Here is a 15411-nt window from a genome sequence, read left to right as displayed (position 1 = left end):
CCGCGTGTCAACTCCCCGAGACGGCGGCCGCACTGCCAGCGCGTGGCGGGGCTGGGGCCGGGACAGTACCTATCTCCGGCTTGTCCAGCAGGCTGACCAGGATGCGGAAGGGCCGCAGGTATGCGGCGTGGCGCTCCTCGGCGTCCGAGTCGCAGAGCTCCTGGTGCAGCAGCTCCGCCAGGCCCTGTGTGTGTGTGTACAGCCGCAGGTTAGGGGCCGCGCACGGCGAGCGGGGCATCCCTGGCCGGCTGCTCTCCGGGCGCAGGGGAGCCAGCGGCACGGCACTCGGCCGGTGCGCAGGGCCTTCCAAAGAACCCTGTCCCCGGGAACGGGCCCGGGGTCTGCCCCAAGGTCCCGCAGGGAAATGCGCCGAAGCACCCGACGGGAGTTGGGGCCCACGTTCCGGAGATGCTCCTTTACCTCAACCAGAAGATCCTTAGAGTACTTCTCAAAGAAGTACGCGGACTGGTCTTCGTAGGACTCGGACAGCTCGGACTCCGGCACCACGGCGTTCCCTTTGATGTCGGAGCCTGCAGAGGAGCCAGCACGGGGCCGTGAGGACGGCTGCGCCCACACGGAGCACCGGGCGGGCAGCGGGCCGTGCTCGCCGTTTCTGACAACGGGGGTCCCCCCTCCCCCACAGGAGGCAGTCGGGTCCAGCAAGACAGCGGGGCGCTGAGGACCAGACCGACCGAATTCCACTAGTTTGTCCCAAGAGTTCAGCCCGACTGCCTCGGGCTCGTGCGATGACCAGGGTCTGGTGGCGTGAGTGCCATGTGAGAAGCCAGTGGTCACTTGTATGGCATCACGGGGGTTCAGTCTCATCCGACTGTCCTTGCTCGGGGCTGGGGCCAGTGTGGGAAGTGCTCATGGCGACGGCCAGTGTCCCCAGGTTCGAACAGTGAAGCCGGGGCTCAGGGGCTCGGGGGCTCAGGGGGGCTGTGGCTACGGGACTGCAGCTGACGCTAAAGTCGGGTCCCGGGGCCTCTCTCTACGCAGCACGACAAGCCCCACGAAGGGGGAGCTACACACTGAACAAAATCATCCTTCTGATACAAACGCTTAAGGAGCCTGCAAACATGCACCTGGAAACCCTTTACAGGCTTCCAGGCAACGGCTTCCGAAACTGTCACAACCAGGGGAGGAGGGGGAAGGAGGGGTTGGGAGGACTTCGTGCCCCTGGCTGGTGAGATCCGCGTGCTGGGGGTTAAAGAAAGCTGGGGAGCGCAGAGGACGTTCGGGCCAGTGACACTCCCTGGTGTGACCACACTGTGCTGGTGGACCCACACCACTCATGCCCCATCTGTCCCAACCCCGGGACAGAGCAGCGGAGGGAGCCCCCTGGTGGGGACTGTGGGCACTGGGCTGGGCGGTGAGACGTGCCAGTGGGGGCTGGTCAGCTGCAACGGGTGTCCCACTGGGGGTGGGGTGGGGTGGGGGCGGGGGCGCGCTGGTGACGGGGAGGCCGCACCTGTGCGGGAGGAGGGCATTATGGGGACTCTCTGTACCTTCCCCTTAACTTCCCTCGCTGTGAGCCTAAAACTGCTCCAGAAAAAGTGTCTTAAAAAAAAAAAAAAAAAAAGCTGTAGACTCCTTTCACCATTACTTTGTATTCCATCTTTCTTAGGTACAGGCACGTGGGATTTCATTAAATTTGTGACAGTGCTACCCTTTCGGCCTGTGACTTCCCGGACTCCGGTCCCAGGAAGCCGTCCCACCAACAGTCAAGGGCCCCTTTGCTACAAGGGTGCGGGCTGTGAGACACAGGAGCGTGTGCCCGGGGTCCTCTCGAGCTCCCCACACTACCCCGACTGTCCCCCAGAGTCACAGTGCCACACGCGCTCCCACCCCACGAAGCCTTCCTTGACACGGAGTCCCTGTTGGTGGGCTCCCCTCACGTGCCCGCCCCTGGGAAACCCCTCCATAGAGACAGGCTCCCACTTGCATAAGGTGTAGATACGTGTTGTGTGTGTGTGTGTGTGTGTGTGTGTGTGTGTGGTGTTTCCAGCTTCTTGCGATGGAACTGAGTGAGCATCTCAAAAATCTCACTTATTAAGTCCCTGTTTTTCAGGTGACAGCTGCAAGACCCCCAACGCCGTGGTGTGGGCTGCAGGACCCGGCGGGCCCATGCCCTGTGTGGTGTGTGAGGGCGCCACCGCATGTCGGAACTCGGAAATGCACCACCAAGGCCATAGTGCATGCCGAGTGGCAGTGAGAGCAGCCTCCTAGTAATGCGCCCTCACCGTACCTAGTAACCACGCGTAGAGCCTTCTGTTCAGAGACATGTCTCTCCTCAGCAGCGTCTGCGTGGCGGCCGAGAGAATCCGCACGAGGTCCGGCCTGAGCAAGGGGATGGCTCTCTCCTCCGGGTCCTAGCGGGAGGGCAGGGGAGGCGGTCACGGCGGTCCCCGACGTTCCCACAGGCAGCCCTGCCTGCCAGTCCCCAGAGCTTCCTCTGGAAAAGGCAGGTCTCCACGGTGCCCAGGGACAGAAGCTGTTCAGTCTTTGCCACGCCACCACCATCCCCACAAAAGCGAACGAGGACCTCTCGGTGCCCGTGGCAACCACGCGCGAGGCTGCTCCCCTCCCGGGACAGACACCCGAGGTCATGCCGGCCCGCCCACCCGCCCGCCCGCCTCCTCGGGAAGTCCCAGTGACTCCCTGTGAGAACACGATCGACTCACCAGACAGGTGTACAACGGGAAGAAGAAGAGCACGATCTCCAGGTTGTTTCTTTGCACCAGCACATTTGAGTCCAGCAGCGACGCACACAGAGCCTTTACCTAGAGATGACATGGACGTGCACGCTTCACTCCCAAGACATTTAGTGTCATTGCGGGCTACCCTTCAGCCACGAAATCAACGCCACGTCTCCGGGGAGCCTGGCGCCGCCGTGTGAACCCACAAGGAGGAGAACAGTGAGGGGAGCCCGCAGGAAGCCCGGGTCCCAGTCCCAGACCCTCGGGACTGGGTGACGTCAGGAGACGGGTCCGCTGCGGCCCCACCCGTTCCTCCCGGAGCTGGAGGGCCGTGGACCCCACGCGAGGGTTCTGAGACCTCCGAGTCTGCATTCCAGAAGGGGATGTCCTTAGGTTCCAACAGAAGCGTCGGCTAAACTCAAACTCCAAAGACATTCAGTCAAACGCGCCCCCGGCCAGTTCAGGGCCCGTTCAGAGTGTCTGAGGACACGGGAGGGCGATACGGCTGCACGAGACGTGGAGACAGAGGCCTGCCTCACAGGCCAGTGGGAAGCTGGGAGGACGCAGAAGAGAGGGAGCGGTCCTCCTCCTGGGAGGGCTGAGCTGGACGGACACGGGGCACCGCCCTCCGTGGGGCCCCTGGAGAAGGAGGGGCGGGCAGTGCGTGCAGGAGGAGGGGGGTGGGGGGGATAGACAGGTGTCCTGGGCCAGGCTGGGCCGGGCAGGGCCCTGACGGGGTGAGTACGGTGCCTGGTGGTGGGGAGCCACCTCCAGGGACCCTCCTGCGTCTGGACTCTGGGGCGGGAAGCCTGGTGGTCTTCCAGCACGGCACGGACGGGGTGGAGCTGGGCAAATCTCTCGCAAATCGAAAGGGAGGGGGTGAGGGGAGAACGGGAGGGCAGGAACCACTTAGAAATCACGTCATGGCCTGGAAGCCAGACTTAGGAAGTTGGGGCAGGGCAGTGAAAACAGGAAGAGACGGGGCGGGTGGGAGAGAAGGGAGGGTGTGCACGAGGGCCTCCTGCACAGGTGCCGTCTGTCTCCCTCTTCAAGTAATCCGCAGAGGGCCCTCAGGCAGGTCTGTGGTCCCCACCCTGCCAAGACGCATGGACTCAGGGGTGAGTGAGTCACACCAAGCGGTGGACTGTCTAACCATGGAATTCAATGTCCAACGTTCTAACGTCAAGGCATCAACACACCACTAGGTGGCGATAGACAGCAGGCCATCAAACACACAGGAGCGTGAGTTTGGGAAGAGAGGAAGACCTGGGAAGTTCAAGGGTTTTTTGTCTTTGTTTTTGTTTTTGTTTTCCGTGCCCTCAGACCCCAGGCCTCAGCCTAGCCTGGGGCAGCTATGGTGTCGCCCACAGCCCCTGGGGGCATGGGGAGCAAGGATGGGTGTCATCACTGGGCAGGAAGTTCAAGGTGTCAAGGTCACGAGAAAGCACGTCACCGCCAGGAAAGAGAGCTAGTCTCGAAGGGACAGGGGACGGACACCCGAGGAACCCCAACGATCTAGTTTTGAGAGCAGCGGTGGCGGCTGGGGTGGGACCAAAGCAGGGGCCACCACAGCTGGGCCGAGGAAGGAATCGAGACTTTAGCCATCGTGGCAGCGTCTGGGCAAAGCTCTCCCCGAACCTGACTGCGAGCCGTGTGCCCAAGAGCTGGGGCGCCCAGAAGGGCCTCGTTGGGTGTGACAGCACTCGCGTGGACACATAAATCGCACACACGCGTGAAAAACCAACAGCACACCCCGGGTGTCCTTGAGTGGGGGGGACGCCACCTCCGTGTCCGGCTCAGCGGCTCCACATGACATAAGATAGGGGACTCAAGACTTGGAAAATTTCAGCTTAAGGTGAATAGCCATAAATCCAGCAGGTAATATGTATGTTAAGCTTTCGTTTCAGAAACCACAGATAAGGCCCATCCTGGGGCCTGAGAATAAGCAGCCGACCTCCCGGGGCACTGGCTGGAGATTCCCGCCTGGAGACATCCGTACCAGGAAGAAGCAGGCGACTGCCCCTCCCCCTTGGAGACAGCTAACGGCCCAGGACAGGAATGCTGCAGCTGCTGAATCTCAAGGCCCTCACCGCACCTTGTTTGTCCTCCCCCACCCCCTTATAAAAAGATCTGGCCAGGAAAGAAAGGGGAAGACCGTTTGTCAGGGTATGAACCCGCCATCTTCTTGGATCGCCGCCATCTGAATAAAGCGCCCATAAAGGATTCCATCGCTGCCATTGCTTATTGGGTTTGGTAGTGACAGACGGCCCGAACACCGGTGTCTTTTCCGGTTACACACACTCGGGCTCCACGTCCCCACTGCTCCCTGACGTCCCTTTGTGGCCCCGGGGACAGCCCGTGCCTGCGCGCCCCCCAGCCCCCGCGGCCCCCACGAGGAGCACCGCGGCACCCACCGTGAGCTGGTGATCTGTCCCCAGCACGTGCCGCTGCTCCTTGCCGGGCGCGTCCCTGTTGATGTGGCTCACCACGAAGAGCGAGGCGGGCAGGCGGACGGACGGGCTGGCCAGCACGCCGCCCCAGAGAGCGCCGTAGAACGCTTCTCTGCCGACCACCAGGGACAGTCTCAGGAGCAGAGCGTCCGTCCTGGGGGCGAGAGACGGCAGAGTCTGAGGGCCGGCGCCCGCGCACCCTCGTCTCCCCGGGCTGCTCCGTGAACGCTCTGCCGACAGCCCCGCCGGGTCCCTCTGGCCGGGGAAGCGCCGCCGTCCCCCGTCTTCCCGGGTTTGTCACCTGCCACTGTCGCTGACATGGAAGCTGCTAAAACACACGTATCCTGAGGCTCACCGCTTCTCGGCCAACAGGCAGCGTGAGACCCGGCCCTGCCTCTGGCCTGGCCGTGGATGCCGGGCCACTTTACCAGGGGGCGGGGCTACCAGTATTGAAGGGGGCAAGCAGGGCGGCCACTTACATATCGAAGCACAGGGAGTCATTAACGTGTGAAAAAATAAGTGGGTGTGGCTGACTGCAGACTTTAATGATGGTGAAGGTGCCCCCGGCTTCCGCACAGCCAGCCAAACGTGTGCCAAGTGACATCTGACTTCAGAAACCCTGGGGACAAACTGCACCTGGGCCTCCCACTGCACCGCCATTTCCAGGGAGCCCGGGACACTGCTCCCTGTCCCCGCACCCCGGCACCTCCGTGCGCTGACCCCCACTCGGGGAAGCTCTCCCGCTGAGGGCGACACGCACTCGCCTCTTAGCTTTCTCTAGGTCTCTCCCCCAACAGCAGCGTCGCCGCGGGTCGCAGCGGCTTTTCCCGACACTGACCATGGCCGGCCGGGCGCTCCTCCGCTCAGGTGCACCTGCCGCCGACCAGGGCACCTTCCCTGCCCCCAGTGAGGGCGGAGCTGGTGGCCGGGCGAGAGCATCTGCCAGTGGAACAGCAGAGGCAAACCCCCACGAAGAGCCTCCACTTAGCGCGTGATCTGGCCCAGGGTCTGGAGCACCCCCTTTCTCGGTGCCTCCTATCTGCACAGAGTGCAGAAGACGGCCACACAAGGACTGGCCCAGTGCAACGGGGCGGCCTCCCCGGGTGTCCGGTGTCTAAACTATGTCCGCCTCCTGCCTGGTCCCCGGGACAAGCCAAACCTCTGGGAACATCAGCTTGCTGCTACGAGACGGGGAGCGGGAGGGAGGCGGCGTGCAAACGGCGGGGTCTCATGCAAACCACTCACCGGGGAGGACAGGGCCGTCACTGCCCGGTGGGCCCTGCTGGTGGGCACGTCCCCGGCGCCCTGATGAGCGTCTGGCACTCGGGACAGCTGCCTCTCCCCCTCCCTCTTATTATGGCCCCAACTGTCTCCAGCTGACTTCTCAATAATCCATTCGGCAAGTACAGAAACACTTCAGACAAAAGGCCTGCTTCCTTTTTACGTTAGAAGTGGAATGCTGTTCCCCTTAAGACTAGGCTGAGCCTGTTTGTCTCATAAAATATTTGTAGCAAAGGCCGCAAGGTTCGGTCCTCTCAGGAAACAAGCACAGGCGGAGAGGCCTGAGACACAGCCAAGGTTCAGGAGGAGCCCGGGGGATGGCTCGGCGGCTGACGGCACCGATTTTCCCTTCAGGGTGGCGCGGACGCAGCGTGTCTCTGCCGGACGCTGGGCAACGCAGCCAGGACCCCACCGGGGGCAAAGCGACCCAGCGGCTGCGGTCACAGCGGGTCGGGCAGACGGGTCGCGGTGTCCCCTGCGCAGACAGGGTGGTCCTGAGCGGGGAAGAGGGTCCCACAGCGAATCCCTCCGGCCACAGGTTCAGGACGCCCAGAGGGAGGGCCCCTCTCCCTACAGGACCCCACGCACAAGGCGACCGGCACTGAGGCAAAACCCAGCGCAAGCCGCCACACACGCACCACCGCGTCCGCCTCCGCCTTCAGCGGCTCGTTCCCCAAGCACAGTGCGCTCCCCGGGACACCGGCCACGCGAGCCGGCCCGCGGCGGAGGGCCTCCCACGGCCACGCACGCCACCCCTCCTTCAACATGCACAGCACACCTGCTAGTTCTCTTTATCCATAACCGCAGCTTTAAGTCCCATTTTATTCTAAAAGAAACTAATGGGCGTTAAAATTTAAGCAACGGAGAGCAGAGCAAGGAACGAGGCAGCTGGGGTGGACAGCGAAGCGGCTCTGCCAAACGGGAAGGGCTCCTGCCGTCCCAGCGGTGAAACTCCAGAGTGAGTGTCCAGTTCAGAGCCCAGAACGCGAACCTTTTCTATTCAAAACCAACCAACGACCAGAAGCCAAACCAGACCCCCAGCCCCACTAGTTCCGTCCTTCCTCCTGCGGCCCGGCTGCCGCTCTCGGGGCCTCCCGCCAACACTGCTCCTTCAGCCGCCACCGACGCTCTCGTCTCGGCCCGGCCAGCCGGCACCCGTGAGTGACGCGGGCCGTGCCCCGTGAGCCACGGCCCTGGCCGGGCGGACGCCTTACCGAACGGACAGTCGTGAAGTGAAAACTGCCCGAGCTGTCACAACACGGCACGGGCAGGGAGGCGACCACAGCCCCCCGCACCCCCGGCCCCTGCCCAGACGGGGCGCAGCCGCCTGCAGGCTGAGACCCACCTGTCATAGATCTCCGAGCCCTCCTCCAGGCCGGGCAGCAGCCCGAGGATGAAGGCCTGGAGGCTGGGCAGCAGCAGCTTCTGCAGCGGCAGGAAGTACCTCTCGTACAGGCCCAGCAGCACGGGCCTCACCGACATGGCCGCGTGCGCCAGGAGGGGGAAGAGCCCGCAGCTGTGGGGAGGAAGTGGGGTGAGTGAGACACACACTCAGGGGTCCTAGGGGCGCAGCCAGATGGCCACCTACACTGGAGATGGGTGTAGCCCTGACCGGGTGGCTCAGTCAGTTGGAGCGTCAGCCTGTAGACTGAAAGGTCGCAGGTTCGAACCCCGGTCACGGCACATACCCGGGTCGCAGGTTCGATCCCCGGTCATGGCACATGCCCGGGTCGTGGGTTCCATCCCTGGTCAGGGCACATATGGGAAGCAACTAACTGAAGTTTCTCTCTCACATATATATTTCATTCTCCCTCCCTGCCTTCCTCTCTCTCTAGAAACAATGAAAAAATGTCCTTGGGTGAGGACAAAAATAATAATAATAAAACATAAATAAATAAACTGGAGACGTCGATGCCTGCCTGTCCTGACACGGCCCCATGTGCTGCCAGCAAACAGCAGCCCCCCGCCCCGTGGCACGTACTCTACACCCCTTGCACACTATACCCCTTGCACACCATGCCCCTTGCACACTATGCCCCTTGCACACTACACCCCTTGCACACTACGCCCCTTGCACACTACACCCCTTGCACACTATACCCCTTGCACACTACACCCCTTGTACACCACGCCCCTTGCACACTACATCCCTAATGGGCTGTCTGGGAGGGTGTGCGGGAGGCTGCCCCCCTGTGTGAGCCCCGCCCTCTGAATCCCCCCAGCCTGCCCTCCCCCAGTCTTGGGGACTGGGGCTGGGGTTCCCTGAATAATAAGGGGGGCCCCAGGGAAGCATCATACCTGTACAGGAACAAGTCCTTGGCCAGCCATCTGGTCCCCACAATTTTAAAGATGACCTCGTAGGTCTCCAGGGCTTTCAGGTGCACGCCGCTGGGCAGAGCGGGGTGCAGGCACTGCGCCAGTCTCTTGCTGATGACGCGTCGCCGTGGCAACAAGGAGTACTTCAGGTTACTCTGAAGGGCCTGGAAAGCAGGAGGAGGAACCCGTGAGGGGGAAGGTGGTGGTGGGGACGGGGACGGTGGGAGACCTCGGCCGGCTGCTGTGGCTGCGAGAGACGAGGTGGGACGGGGAGGCAGAGGGATGGCATGGGGGGGCCTGGGGGGCACAAGCCAGGCTCCAGGACGAGGTGCCAGGGACGCCCCCAGCACTGCTGGGCGCGAGACTCGAGGGCAAGGGAAAACTGTCTCCCCCAAAGTGACCGTCACCATCGGGCCAGCTGCTCAGCCGTCGGGGCACCGTGCATGGGCGGGGGGCATGTGCTTCTGTCTGGGGCAGCCCCAGTCCGCACCGAGCAGGCACCCCGCAAATCCCGTGGAGGAGACCCTGCACACCCTGTGGAGACCCTGCACACCCCGGCGGCCCCTGGCTGCCGCCCGGCGAGGGGAAGAAGCCTGAACCGCCTGTCACAGCCAGGTGGCTCCGAGCGGGGGGTGACCCAGGAAAGACGGGCAGGGACACCTCCAGGCTGTGACTCCTAGAATTTCACCAGTCAGGTCTGTAGCTGAAACACTGGACCCCGTCGGCGCCAGGGCTGTGTGTCCCCGAGCAGGACACCGGCTGTGTCTCAAGCATCCTTGCCGCTGTGCCTGCCGGGAGTGGGAGTGGCCAGTGCCGGTCCTCCAGGCCCGGATGCCACGGCTGGGCGGGGCCTCGTGACTCAGTCTTGTCACACCAGGTGTCTGTCACGACGGTGGACATAAGTCACCAAATATTTACCGAAGGCCCTCAGGGCGAAGTCCACGCTTCCTGAAGAAGCCACGCAGAGGCCCCCGCAGCACGACTCCGGCCCGCTCCCCTCACACCCTGTAACGACACAGACCCACCTGCGGCCTGGCCGCCGTCCTTCCTGGGAGGGGCAGCCTGCTGACTTTGCTCCCCCCTCGGGGGCAGGACGGCCGCCGGCCACGTCTGGTTTCCCCTTGGCTGGGCGCCACCACACACCTGTCCCTGGCCACAACACGTCCCCACCCTCGCCTGCCGGACCGTCCGACCTGGGGCAGGCCCCTTGTGGGGCAGGCCCCTTGGGGGCAGGCCTGGGTCCCTCCCGGAGTCCTCAGCCCTCCGGGCCTGCAACACGGTGGGCTGCCTGGAGGAAGTCACAGGCACAGGCAATGCGGGTGCACTCCGTCCGAGGGTCAGAGGTGCCGGCCCCTGGACCATCTGGTCTCAGGGCACGACAACTGTGTTTTTATAAACAGACAAAAGGATCGGCCTCTAAAATAAACACTGAGGCTGTGTAAGAGGTAAAGGGAAGAGGAGGAAAAGAGTATTTTTCATCAGAAACCTGGGGTCTCACTGAACTCTCACATTTAAAAAAAAAACTGCATTAAAAAAGTAAACTAGAGGTCATCAGGAAATACCTTAAAACATTATTGTATGAGAGTCTAATATCTTCAAACAAAGGTAAAGCCAACAAGATATTTAAATGCACTTGTGTCCAAAAAGACCCCAAAAGCAACCACCGAGGGAGGAGGGGACCGGCACCCACGAGGCAGCGGAGCGTAAGGAGGGGCGGACCCCGGGGGCGGCGGGCAGAGGGGAGAGGAACCGGGAAGCACCAAGGAAACGTGGTTTCGTGGGGGCGTTTTCACCCCCGCAGAAGAACAGGCAGGAGAGCCGAGTCTCCGTCTCCGACGATGGGATGCACCCCGGCCTGTCCCGTGGGTACAGCGCTTAGGAAGCTCCTTCCGTGGCACGGCCGGGCCGGGCACCAGTCCCCGGCGTTCTCCATAGTAATTCGGGGGTGGCAGAGAGACACGTGCGGTGCTTTGTCCAGACGGAGCTATCGCGCCTCGAGCCACCCCCAGGTCGCACCTCTGCTGGGTGTGCTCTCCAGTCCTCTGAGGTGCAAACGATGTGGCGGTCCCCTGTCTGGGACTCGCAAGCGTCTGGTTCCCTCCGGCCCACGCCCCTCCCGTTCCTCTGCCCTCCTGCAGTTAGACGGGGCGAGCGGACCCACCTGGCCAGCGAGATGGCGGGACAGCACGCGCCACTTCTGGCACTGGCCCTGGGAGGGATGCATCGTGGGAGAGTTTCTGAAGGGACACTCGGGGCCCTGGCCAGTGAGGCTCGGTGGGTGGAGCGTCATCCCACAGAGCAGAAGGCTGTGGGTTCGATTCCCGGTCAGGGCACACACCTGGGTTCCGGGTTCGGTCCCCGGTCAGGGCGCATGCAGGAGGCAACCTCTCCCTCCTGTGCGATCGATGTTTCTCTCCCTCTCTCCCTCCCTCCCCTCTCTCTAAAATCCTTGAGCATGTCCTTGGGTGAGGAGTGAAGAGAGAGAGACAGACAGACAGACAGAAAGACTTTGCCAGTTGTAAGACCGGAGGCTAGTATCACCAGGTGAAAACGCTTTCCATGTGTAGACCTCAAAGCACTTCCGGGAACAGGACTCCCCCAGACGGAGCTCCTGCTCCCCAGGGTGACAGTTCACGCAGGGAATGGGGTTTCGGGCCCCAGTGACAGCACCCCTTCTGTGGCAGCAGCATCTCATAAACACGCCTGCCTGCACGAACCCCAGCCCGCCCCATGGTCCACTGGACACGGTGCTCTCTTCCCATCACCCTCTGCTCTGCGCTGAAGCTCGGGCGCCAGACCACCGGGGAGGAACCCGCCAGCTGCGCCTGGTCAGCGGGGAAGGACACCACGAGTCCCCTCGCTGGCTCCCCCTTGTCTGCCTGTATGAGGCCTTTCCTTCATCCCCGCAGATGGCGAGCCCACAGCCTTGGGGGGACATGTTATTTTCAGGGCAAACTTCAAAGAGCACGAGTTATCTCGTGACTGATTCCCTCCCTCCGGCGGCCAGAAGTCCCGAGCTCGGTGGGCTGGTTCAGCCACGCGCCTTCTCTGGGAGCCGCTCAACCTGTGAGCGGTCGGTTCACGTGGCTGGGCTGGGGGACCATGGTGGCCAGCGTGGCCGGCCCCCAGCTGGGCTCCCACAGACGGTAGGAGACTGGAGGGGTTCTGTGCACCCCCTCCGAGAGGTGAGGTCGAGCCTGCCGCCCACGGCTGCTGCTGCTGCTACTTTTGGAACAGAAAATGTTCTATTTGGAGCAGCCCAGACCGGGGAGGCTCCACAACAGAGTGTGAGGCCCCCACGTAGGACGCCCCAGGGTTCCCTCCAAAATGGACACACTTGGCTTGTTTATCCAGCCACCACGTGGTCCAGCCGCCCCGCTGCAACACAGGATCTGCACGCTCACGTTGTTCACTGTCAGCATCAACCACAGCAGCCAAACCGGCGGGAAGCCACCCCGGGGACCACTGATGGGGGACTGATCAACACAAGATTTGGTCCACGCGACGCAGCGTGACTCGGCCTGGGAGAGGAGGGACGTCCTGCGGCACGTGCCACGCCCGCGGCAACAGGGCTGAGCCCCGAAGACAGCGTCCTGAGGAAGCCAGTCACTGTGTGATGGCTTCCTGTGTGAGGTCAGACACTGTGTGAGGTCCCGAGAGCAGTCAGGTTCACCAACACGGAAAGTGAAATCGTGGGTGCCGGGGGGCAGGGGCAGGGGGCTCGTGCATCTTGGGTACGGAGGCTCCGCCTGGGAAGATGAAGACATTCCGGAGGCGGACAGTGGGGTGCTGGCACAGGGCACAGCGAGGAGACTGCTGCAGAACTGTGCTCCCGGACACGGGGCGGGCGTCTCACCACCGCCACCAGGGAAGAGAGAAGAATCGAGCGCTGTGCTCGCCGGCGAGCTGCAAGAGCCCCAGCTCGTGAGCGGTGGTCACGCGCTGGGCTGCACCGAAGACTCTCCCCAGACCCAGGAGGAGACAGAACTCCTTTTAGCAAGTTCTGAAGGGGCCCAGGGGCTCGGTCTGGCGTCTGCGGTCTGCGGAGGGTGCGTTTTAACCCTTCATCAGCAGGAGAGCCGCCCCGAATGGAGTTCCGCCTCCCGGTGCCCGAAAGCCCCGGGTTCCCCCGTATCCCCCCCGCCAGGTGTTCAAGAGTGGCCAGCGTGGGCGCCCAGCCCAGCTCACGAGTGTCGCCACCCACCCCCCTCCAGCCTCCACCCTGGGCTCTGCTGTGGGTGGACCCTCCTCCAGGTGGAAAAAATGCAGAGAACAGTTCCAGGGGAGTTCCATTGTTTGGGTGGTTTTTCAGGAAACCAGACACTCAGAGGGACTGGCCACTGAATAAAAACGATGTATACTTTTGAAAAAAAAAGACATGATGTTCTTGTACAACTACAGAAGAAATACCTCAGGGAACAAATGGACTGGGAAGGAGAAAATGGCCGTGTTTTCAAAACCACTTTTGAAAGGGCTGAACAGAAAGGAGAAACTGTGATTAAATGGGAAATTAAACTTCCTCATTTATTTTACTCAGGCATTATGTTATTTTAAAAGTATTTCTTGAGCTGTAATTAAGACACAGTTGCAATATTTTTCATCTCATTGTATTCGTGGGCTCAGCAGGGGGACCTTCAAACAAAATAATAAAACACACAATGAAAGCTTGCAAAGAAAGGTTTGAGCCGCACTGAGCGCTGTTGCCAAGACCAGGAAGTGTCTCGTTGGCTCCGCCCACACAGCGTCCCCCTGGGACCTCCCACTCCCGGCCTCTCTGGGACTCGTGGCTCGGAAGGGGTCCCCGTAAGGAACATGGTTCAAAACCCCAAAAGGGTGGACCATGGCCTCAAAAAGTAACTTAATACCCTTCAAGTGATTCAAAAACTGATTCAGTAAATTTTATGCTATGTACATTTTACCTGAAATGGTTAAGATGATACATTTTTGTGTGTTTTATCACAATTAAAATTTTTTAAAAAGGCGACTTTGCAATATGGGTGGGAAACACTCTCTCTGAGTTTCAAATGTCGAAGCCTGTAAAATAACAGTTTAAATGTTTCCTTCCGAGTGCCTAAGCAGAGCGCCAGGCAGAGCGGAGTTCGGGGTGCAGGACCTCATCATCATCGTCCATCTGTGCACGAAGTCGCGGTTTGAGGAAGCCCGGCCGGGGGCGGGGCTGCGCGAACCCTCACCAAGCCTCTGCCAGGAGCCACCAGCAGCACGCTCCCGGGGAGAATGGAAACAGAGCGGACTCTGAGTAACACCAGGGCTGGCCGGGACTTCCCACACCAAAGCACGCCAGGCGCTGATGGCAGGCAGAGGGTCACACCCTACCTGAACCACGGTGGCTCGGCCACCTGGCCTGCATCAGAGGGTGGGGGCGGGGATGGTGAGGCAGGTGCGGTGGGGGGGGTGGGGCTGGGTTTCACAGGCGGCCACTGAGCTCAGCTCCTGTTTAACCGGGGCTGACACCTGCTCAACTCCTCTGCAAACAAAGGGCATTTCTCAAAAATGTCACCGACTGAAATGTCACCGCACCGCATGCAGGGCACCCGGCCAGTCAGTCAGCTCTCAACACGGGTCACGGCAGCCTTGCCCCGAGATCCCAGCCAGCAGTAAAGCCGCCAGCAGAGAGCTCTGGCTGACTCCACCTTCCGCCGTCAGTTGGATGCACTGGAATGCATTTCTTTTTCTTTTAAAGTTTTCTTTATTTTATTTCTTTTGAATGAGCTTTACCTTATTGTTGCCATGAACATTAACTCACACTTTTTTCTGGGCAAACACCAGGCCGCCGGGGGAGTCAGACCCTGGGTTGAGCACCCCCGCCAGCGGGAGGCCTGGCAGAGCGCGGACAAAGGGGGCAGGTGCGGCTCCTCCAGGCCGGCGTGGAGGAGGCGGGCTCCGCAGTGGCCCGGTGCAGAGGGCGCTCACCAACCCCCACCCCCCCCCCCCCCACCCCGGAGGAACAGCCCTGCTGCGGGCCTGGCGGTTGCACAGGCTCATTTACGGCGACGCACGGAGGGGCGCTCTGCTGGTCCCATGCATGGGAGAGAGTCCGGAACGGCCCCGGCAGGGGACACAACGAGGGGCGTGGGCTGCGGACCAGGACCTGAGCGGGCAGCGCTCGTCAGCCAGCGGCCGTGGGGGTTAGACTCAAAAAGGAGCTGAATGGCACCTAGTTCCCTTCCGGCTCCACGTCCCCAGTGCGTGGTGGCTGACAGTGGACACGTGTGGGGTGGTGCACACACGGGCACACAGACAGGAGTGCGGGCCCGCCCTGTCTCTCCCTTACGATGACCCGGGGACCCACGACACGCTGCCTCGCTTCGCTGTGCCCCTTCTGAACGTATTACAACACACAGACTGTAAACGCCACTGTCCCTCACCGACACCCACGTTCCTGGTCTTGCCACACAGAAAGGTTAGGTGGCTGGCTGTCACGCTCTCCACATCCCCAGACTTACCTTTTGTCCATTTCTGACCGAGGCGCAGCTGCTCAGCGCTCCCCGGCATGCACACCCTCACCCCCGACCCCGTGGGGGCCTCGCAGGGGCCCTGGCTCAGCTGAAACTCTGCCCCTCGTGCTGGGCGGCCTCAGACACGTCTGAGCCAGCAGCTGCATCAGTAAAGGGAGTCAAATGGCAGTGACTCTGGAGGGTCACAGA

General features: G+C 61.8%; 1 protein-coding gene and 1 non-coding gene across 4 annotated transcripts in view; both read right to left on the bottom strand.

Annotated features, from left to right (window-relative positions):
- DOP1B (DOP1 leucine zipper like protein B) overlaps window positions 1–15411 on the bottom strand; it is a 79277-nt gene that overhangs the window by 48572 nt on the left and 15294 nt on the right. For all 3 annotated transcript variants that reach the window (XR_004901217.1, XM_036017420.1, XM_036017421.1), the window contains exons 3-9: window positions 8729–8910; window positions 7776–7946; window positions 5114–5303; window positions 2685–2783; window positions 2249–2372; window positions 421–530; window positions 70–184 (exon numbers count right to left, since the gene is read on the bottom strand). Coding sequence is in view for 2 of the 3 variants with exons in the window: in XM_036017420.1 (XP_035873313.1) it covers window positions 70–184; window positions 421–530; window positions 2249–2372; window positions 2685–2783; window positions 5114–5303; window positions 7776–7946; window positions 8729–8910 (991 nt within the window). In the remaining variant the exon portion in view is untranslated. The remainder of the gene's footprint in view (window positions 1–69; window positions 185–420; window positions 531–2248; window positions 2373–2684; window positions 2784–5113; window positions 5304–7775; window positions 7947–8728; window positions 8911–15411) is intronic.
- On the bottom strand, window positions 4014–4113 carry LOC114491255. The gene has a single exon (XR_003684053.1). It is a non-coding gene; the product is annotated as a small nucleolar RNA SNORD23 (small nucleolar RNA).

Source organism: Phyllostomus discolor, chromosome 2 (genome assembly GCF_004126475.2).
Source record: "Phyllostomus discolor isolate MPI-MPIP mPhyDis1 chromosome 2, mPhyDis1.pri.v3, whole genome shotgun sequence".
In the NCBI taxonomy this organism is placed as follows: domain Eukaryota; kingdom Metazoa; phylum Chordata; class Mammalia; order Chiroptera; family Phyllostomidae; genus Phyllostomus; species Phyllostomus discolor.
The sequence above is the reverse complement of the archived record's forward strand: the minus strand, read 5'-3'. Positions and strand labels throughout refer to the sequence as shown.